Genomic DNA, 7728 nt, shown 5'->3' with positions numbered 1-7728 from the left:
ATAATTCGAATTATAATTGGATGGAAGCACGACTAATGTCACTGCTACAATTGAGAAAATGGCGCCTCGAGTTGTTGTTGTAAAGGCAGCTCAGACGAAACCAGTGACTCCACCCATCAGTGATGAACAGTGTTCTGTCATCGCATTTTGGTGTCGACTGGGACCACTTGGAACCACAACGAAGTAGGTACTAAAAAAAAGGGCCGGTTCCAAGAATCTGGTCTAATGGAAATGGCATGAAACCGTACCGAACCTACACTAAGTGGCACTAGTGGAAAAGGGGCAAAATATTACCTTGACACCACTTGTAGACCAGCAGAGGAGGAGGTTCGGTGTCGGCAGGTTTGATCCATGGTGGGAAAAGGCGTCTCTTGTCTGCCTCGTACCACAGGTATTGGTCCAGGTAGGCATCTGTGATCTTCTCCAAAGGTTCCACATCGTAAACRGGAACAAGGTGGCTGTACAAGTCCATGAACTCGATACCAACCTGCAACAGAAGATGAGGTCCTGATGCTGACAGAGGAATGGCACATGGTAGGTAAGGACCTCTTTAGTATTAAAACGGTGAACTATTGAGAAATTTTATGACAAATGATTTGTGCTCCAATGTTGATATATTTTTATTAAGTCTGACTTAATTTCCCCAAACATCTGCACTTGTTTTTGCTGACCTCCTTGAACGCTCTCTGTGTGAGCAGATGACGTTTGATCCTGGAAAGAGCTTCGTGGGGGTTGTCGTAGGCCTGCTCAATCAGACCCAGCTCCTCCCTCTGACTCTGGTTCAGACGAGACTTCACACTAAAGAAACACACAAAAAAAWTTTAATCKTTTTTTTTCAGCTGTTCCCTCTTCAGAGGTCACCACAGTGAGTCATGCTCCTCCATCTCAATCTATCCTCACTCCAACTACCTCYATATCCTCTCTAACTGCACCCATATATCTCCTCTTTGTTTATTTTGGCCTCTCATTTCTAACAAGACAAATTTTGACCTAAAGTTCTCTGAATGTTTACCTGTATGCCTCTTTCAGCCTCTCCAGGGCCAGGATCAGCAGCTTGGTGTCATGTTTGTAGGACAATGGGGGGAAAGGGATGGGAGAGAAGCGCCGACTCTCCAGCCAGTGGACAGTGGTGGTGTAAATAGCCACAGCCTCTTCTGCTGTGATGTAGGGACCATCCTGCAAAAGAAAAGTACTAAATTCAATAAAAGTAACAAAAAGGGTTTGAAGCAGAGTATTTAATATTTTAGATATTGTTTATAAGTGCACATTTTGTCATGTTTCTAACAAGCCTTTTAATTAGAAAAATAAGTGTCTGAACAGTGATGGGCTAACTGTAACAACAGCCAGTAATAAAAAGAATCATTGCTCATTTTTATATCCCTCCAGTTCTTACGCACAGGCAAGCTGACCAATGCAAGTGCGCCTTTGTAAGAGGATTTCTTTAAAACAAGACATTGACTTTTCTTTAGGTGCGTTATGTTAAACTGACGAATAACTTGATTCACAGCAGTTTTTTTTAAGCAGTGAAAAAACAAAAACACTTTGGTGGTGTTACCTTCAGGTAGTTGTGCTGTCGCTCCTGCTCAGCTTTCAGGTACAGACGGGTCAGCCTGCCCAGGTTCTTCTTGCACACYGTCTTGTCCACGGTGGCGCCTCGACGAATTCGCTCACGGTTGTAGTGAGCCGTGTTTGTCCACCAGTCAGCCTTGGCCTTCACGTACCGCAGGATCATGTTCTCAATGGGAGTGGGGAGCCCAGGGACCTAAAAAAAGACAACTTTGTAATTTAATTATCTTTATTCAACCTTATAAAACAGTAAAAATTTGAATATCTATTTACAAAATTCTTGACCAAGACTAAATTATCGACTATACAATCAGATGTTCTAAACACTTATAACAAATTTGAGTAATCATTTTAGATTTTTCATTTTAACCTGCTACACAGTCTAATAATAGAATCAAAGAGAACAGGGACTAAAGCAAGCAYATTTTACAGTCACAGTGGAAGTCATCACTGTGAGCCACTGACCTTCCATGGGATGTTTGCTTTCCAGCACCTCCAGGACTCGCTGAGATGCTGCAGGATGGTTCTGGCTTTGTTCTGCTTGATCCCCTCAGGCATCATATCCAGGATGTCGTGCATCACTGCAGCACGCAACTCCAGGTCAAAGTGAGACTCCACACGCTGCTTGGTCACGGTCTTRGCCACACCCTTCGAGTGACGTCCTGTGGAGGTAAAAAGAATAAGAGTGTTTAAAGTGACTCGCTTCCTTCTACCCACCATCTCTAAACACGAGCATCACAACACTGCTGTTAAAATGAAAAAAATTATGCCGCACCTTCAAACTGCCTGGCCAGCAGATTCCCGAGCCACCTCTCCAACAGTGGAGTAATGCCCCTCATGAAGAAGAGCCACACTCTCCAACCAGGAGCCCAGAAGCCACAACCTGGACCTTTGCCCACAGGACCCTGAAAAAAAAAAACACAGATGAATGAATATAACTTCAGGGGAGCAGAGAACTTCTCATAGAAGCTGTTCAAACACCACATTTACTTACAGTGTTGAACCGGTAGTAGATGAGATGTTTCAGGTCTTTGCACATCCGGATCTGCCTCATCAGCTTGTACTTGTAGCGGTACATGCCGGTCAGCTGACCCACATGGGCGAAGATGTACTGCAGCCCGTCGGCCAACTGAAACGCAGAAGTAACGTAAGGAACAAGGTCCGTGTGTGAAAACAAACACAGGGAACACAAAAACATTTAAAAGATCAAGACAATATCAAGTTTAAAATCAAATTATGTCTAAGTAATTAAACTGGTATAAAATTCTACTTAAAAAAAAGAAAAATGTTGAGCCCCACTGCTCAAACTGTTCACACATTAAAGTTACTTGTTTTATAGAGGAGTGTAAAAAGCCTGCAAGTGAAAAGTTCTAAACAAACCTGGAAAGCGTCAACATTTCCCAGTCTGTACTGAACGTGGCTGTCCACCACCAGCTTACTGAGACGCAGCACCTCTCTGCACAGATGGAAGGCATTACCAAACCTGGACTTCTTTCGCTCCTATTGGACAAAAAAACAAACAAGTCAGAAGTGGCTTAAACAATGGAGGTTTTTTCACACCTAAATATATTCATGGAATTTATCAATGAAATTATTTGTAACTTTAGATTATTTGTTCATGTTTTAGTTGCCAGGTTTAAAGAGGTGGATCTGTACCTTTGTAGTCAGTGTCTTCACGGGCTTCAGGTTGAAGTTGTAGTCCAGATGCAGRTAGTTGAGGTTCTTTCGGTGGATGAGCAGATTGAGCATGTTGTAGCCCTGCCTGCACACCTGMAGGCCCACCTCCACCCAGTCCAGCTTGGTGGACTGAAAGAACTTTGTGGCTTTGAAGGAGCGGAAAAGATACCTGAATGATAACAGAGCAACAATAACTTTACAAAAACGTACGTCAAAAAATGGGAAGACAGACTTAAATTAGAAAGACAAAAACAATAAAAATATGTAATTGTGTTTAGAAATGGTCACCTCTTTTTCTGAGCCTTGGGTGGTCTGTGTTTGAGTGCATTGAGGACGTAGTACTTCAGCAGTTTCTGGTACGAAACACGCACTTTCACCGGCTGTCCTGCAGGACAATGCTCTCGATACCTGCATGTATACATTTTATACTCGTTGTCCAGTGTATAATGATACAATTGACCTAATATGCACTTTAATAAATAAAATAAATAAATAAAACCAACTAAGCAGATTTAAAGTAAAACAACATGATGGTTAGCTCACCAGTTCTTGACCAAGGGGATGTCRATGGCACGCCTTGTGCGACCAGAGCGGAGATTGAAGGGTCTTGGAGCCCAGAGCAGAGCAATGCCATTAGCCGTGTTGTCAGTGTAGAGCGGYGTCTCTTTGAGGAAGGGCTCCACGTACTCAGGAAGCTCAAACTCCTCATCATCGTCAGGAAGGGGCTCCTGACTCTGAGTGGAAACAGAAAAACAAAAAATTAAGAATCTTAGCTTTAAAAAATCCATTCTTTATAAAAGTGCAATTTTTTATTACTGACAGAAATGTCTGAATGGCGCGAAGTAATCTGCAGCTGCAGTCAGGAGTAACAGTGAAAAAGGTCRTCATTCATTTTAATTTTCCTCTTGTTCTTACGCACAAACAAGCAAGCCAATGCAAGTGCGCCTTTGTAAGAGGACATGCTTACGTAATAAAMAGCTTTAAAAATATATTTTTCAACAGGCTCTCAGTTCTCAGCTGCTAAAGTAAATACCACAAACCTTGACAGCATGTCTGTGAGAAATGGGGTTGATCAGAGGGTCAAAGTAGAACGCAGGAAGATCTGGATCCTCTGTTTTGATAAATACCACGTTTGGTGTGTGGTACCTGCAGAATAAGAATCACAAACATTTTGTTTACACAACTGACAGATGGTATATAAATTTAGCAACATAAGGAGCGATGCAGTTAAATATTTAATTAAGATGAAACCCATTTWTCACAAATACATTAAAACTCAACAGCATTTTAAGAACTCATTTATTCTCACCAGGTGAGGTGCACGTGATGTGGCAAGTTGTTGTACAAGTAAGGGAAAGCGATTTTGTATTCTGTCCTGATGGGCTGTCGGATAATGATTTTGTTKATGTCGTTGAACTCGTTCCAGTCTTCATCCCTGCAGAGAATAAGAACAGGACCATCAGCAAAATGACAAAACATTTTCAACTCATTATTTGACTGTTTATAGCAAAGCTAATAGAACCGATAATGCCTCCAAAAGCACCCTGTTTGACAAATCTATTTGTTTACAAACAGGAAAACAAAATTCTAATTCTAGTCCAACAAAAATGAACAATTTAAAGTCATTTTTCTATATATTTATATTTTTTTTCCCATTTAGATAAGAAACACTCTTTCTTTTGGCTGCTCCCTTCTTCAGGGGTTGGAACAGTGAGAGAACCTGCACAAAGGACTTGGCAATTGTTTTATGTTTGATGCCTTCSTGGTGCAACCTGGGCTTAAACCTGAAGTCTCAGGATTATAAGACTGTGTCGCAGACAAAGCCACTGCAGCTTACAGAAAAAAGTACTTACTGAAGGTTAATGTCTCTGACCAGCGGCTCAAACTTTGGTCCTCCTGGAATGGCCATGTTCAATGCCTTGGATGTGAAAAAGGCCTTGAGGTCGAACAGATAAAAGTAATTAAAATCCACCAGGTCTGTCATGAGCTGATTGGCCAAGCGATACAGAGTGGACATCATGGGCAGTGTGAACTGCCAGCGGCGATATGTGGTGCCATTCACAAACCTAAACAGACGACAAAAAAAAGAAAGTTTGATTTTGCAAGCCAAACTGCTAACATATTAAACGAGTTTATAACAAGAGAAGTGAAGACTCACTTGGTCGAGTCTTTGAGGGGCTGGTGCTCATAGAACCACTCCACAACGGAGGAGTCTTCCTCAGAATCGAGCTCCATCTGGATAGCCTCCAGAGGCTCCACGTCAAGGATGTTGTCAGCATAATCCAGCGGCGGCTCCTCRTCATCAAACGGAGGAAAACGCATTCTCTTGAAGTGCCGTCGATCACGCTTCTCACGACGCATCATGATCCACATAGAGCTGAATTTTAAAAGGAATACCACCAACTATTAATACCAAAGAACCATCACTGATGTGCATTCTTCTGAGTTATTAACCAGACAAATAAAGTGAGACTAAACTTTGGTATGGGATGTCAAACTCTCTCTTACCCCCACTGAGCAATGTAGACCGGCTCTATGACCCAAGGGATTTCATTCACAAAGGAAATGGCTCCAGTGATGTGATAGAGCACAGGAACATCTCGGATTTGTTCCCAGGGCATCGGCATGTTTTCCAGCAGCTTCAGCACGGCATGGGGCATGTACTTKAGAGCACTGTTCATCAAGAACAAATATATACACAATGAGATCAAAACAAGCCCAAATGGTAGGCCATTGTAACCAGCAGGACAAGTAGATTGTGAAAACAGTTTAAACGAGCTAGTTGAATCAAGATAGAAGCAAATTTCAGTTTTACCCAAGGTAGACCCTTTTGTCATGGCGAAACTTTCTGTTGGTCATATCTCCATGGTCCCTAATGATTTTGCGGACATGTTCAGGAGGCATGTCCTCCTTCTGGGCATCCACAAAGCCAAACTTTCTTTTTTCTGCATAGCGCTTGGCCTGCAACTGCTGCCATTTTCTTGCTGTAAAATTGGAGAAGCCATTWTAAATCACCATTAATATGACAATCTACAATAACTCTTTAGTTAAATTAGTTACCACAACGTCTAAATTCTCTTTGGAATCGACAAAGTATTTTTGAATTGAATTAAATGTACTTTCACAAACAAATGTGAAAGGGAAATATTTCTGCCTGTAAGCATGTGCTGAATTGAACAAAAAAAAGTACCTTTTTCTTGCAGTTTCTCCTCAGACATGTAATCTGGGACTGGTGCAGGAGGGGGTACTATAGGTGAAACACCTGGGGGGACAACCGAGGGAACCACAACCGGAGGCACTCCTGGTGGCATCCCTGGAAGCACCCCTCTATAGGGAAAGGGGGCTGCCATTGCGCCTCACAAATCTGAAAGACCAAACAAAGAAAAACAAATTTCATGAATTATTGTTAAAAAGACAAAAAAAATTATAAATAAATCAACTGTCCTTAAATTAAATAATTGATGTTTTGGAACTTCTCCTTACATTAAAACCGAACCTTTGACCTTTTACTTTAAGAATTTAGTCAAGTTTAGTTACTGAGAAACATGCTGGAGTACAGCAGYAGAGCTTGATCAACAAACGCGGAATGCGGATGATCCTTGTAGCTGAGTTAGCTCAACATGGCGGCACAGCACATGCTACACTCRCACCGGACGTAACATAATTCAACTTGTATTATTAAACAAAGTTCAAATCCTCCTGTTACTTTAACGAATTAAGACAATAAGATGCATAATTTTACAACATATTTGTAAACGCACTTTCATCCCTTCAATAACAAATCATGTTTGGAGAAGAAGCTAAATGCTAACATTAGCACAGCGGCTAACCTCTGAGAATGATTAATAAACGAAAGCGTAARAAGGATCACCTACCTCGCTACCTTTACTTCCAGGACAATTTTTGCACGTTAAAAACAGCCTTGACCTACTCACTAAAAGCTGYTACAGCATTTCGTTTTCGTTTCTGTTGCTGTAATTGTACCTTTTGTGCGCAACTTGTTTTCRCAAAGCTACATACGATAACCACACGTTCAACGCACTGTGGTATTCACGAACATTAGCTACGCCGAATATACTATCCCTCATTCAAAAGCCTGACTACGCTGGAAAAAAAACATGCGTAAACGCCGGAAAAGACATTTACGGATGGTGATTTTTAGACGCACTACTGCCCCCTATGGTGTTGGAGTGGTGAATGCAAACCGAAAATCCGACCATTCAACCAGTATGCCTGCAATTATAGACGTGATCTTTTWATGTAAGACCATAAGCTGGGACTTACTTTTATAGTAAATAAAAACTGTGTGAGTAGTGTAAAGAACCATAGTCAGGAGCATCAAGAGTCATCATGGTAACCACACGCCAACATCTGTCACTCCCTGATAGCGCTCAGAACAGAGGTGCACAAACACTCAAGTCATTGTTTAAAAACTACAAGTTGTATTGAAACAAACCTTGAACCACAAGTTCAAGAAAGATCTGG

At 41.6% G+C, this 7728-nt stretch overlaps 1 protein-coding gene across 1 annotated transcript in view; it reads right to left on the bottom strand.

Moving 5' to 3' along the window:
* Positions 1 to 7338, bottom strand: part of prpf8 (pre-mRNA processing factor 8) — an 18631-nt gene extending 11293 nt beyond the window's left edge. The window contains exons 1-19 of the mRNA XM_014005309.1: positions 7119 to 7338; positions 6434 to 6607; positions 6059 to 6227; positions 5752 to 5916; positions 5402 to 5620; positions 5097 to 5309; positions 4553 to 4678; positions 4284 to 4389; positions 3787 to 3977; positions 3532 to 3651; positions 3223 to 3412; positions 2947 to 3066; positions 2561 to 2695; positions 2342 to 2471; positions 2032 to 2228; positions 1556 to 1762; positions 1013 to 1176; positions 672 to 798; positions 295 to 487 (exon numbers count right to left, since the gene is read on the bottom strand). Coding sequence (XP_013860763.1) covers positions 295 to 487; positions 672 to 798; positions 1013 to 1176; positions 1556 to 1762; positions 2032 to 2228; positions 2342 to 2471; positions 2561 to 2695; positions 2947 to 3066; positions 3223 to 3412; positions 3532 to 3651; positions 3787 to 3977; positions 4284 to 4389; positions 4553 to 4678; positions 5097 to 5309; positions 5402 to 5620; positions 5752 to 5916; positions 6059 to 6227; positions 6434 to 6593 — 2932 coding nt within the window. The 5' untranslated portion in view covers positions 6594 to 6607; positions 7119 to 7338. The remainder of the gene's footprint in view (positions 1 to 294; positions 488 to 671; positions 799 to 1012; positions 1177 to 1555; positions 1763 to 2031; positions 2229 to 2341; positions 2472 to 2560; positions 2696 to 2946; positions 3067 to 3222; positions 3413 to 3531; positions 3652 to 3786; positions 3978 to 4283; positions 4390 to 4552; positions 4679 to 5096; positions 5310 to 5401; positions 5621 to 5751; positions 5917 to 6058; positions 6228 to 6433; positions 6608 to 7118) is intronic.
* Between the last annotated feature and the right edge of the window lie 390 nt (positions 7339 to 7728).

This window comes from Austrofundulus limnaeus, unplaced genomic scaffold (assembly GCF_001266775.1).
Source record: "Austrofundulus limnaeus strain Quisiro unplaced genomic scaffold, Austrofundulus_limnaeus-1.0 Scaffold29, whole genome shotgun sequence".
NCBI classification, from domain to species: domain Eukaryota; kingdom Metazoa; phylum Chordata; class Actinopteri; order Cyprinodontiformes; family Rivulidae; genus Austrofundulus; species Austrofundulus limnaeus.
This window is presented reverse-complemented; position numbering and strand designations above follow the sequence as displayed.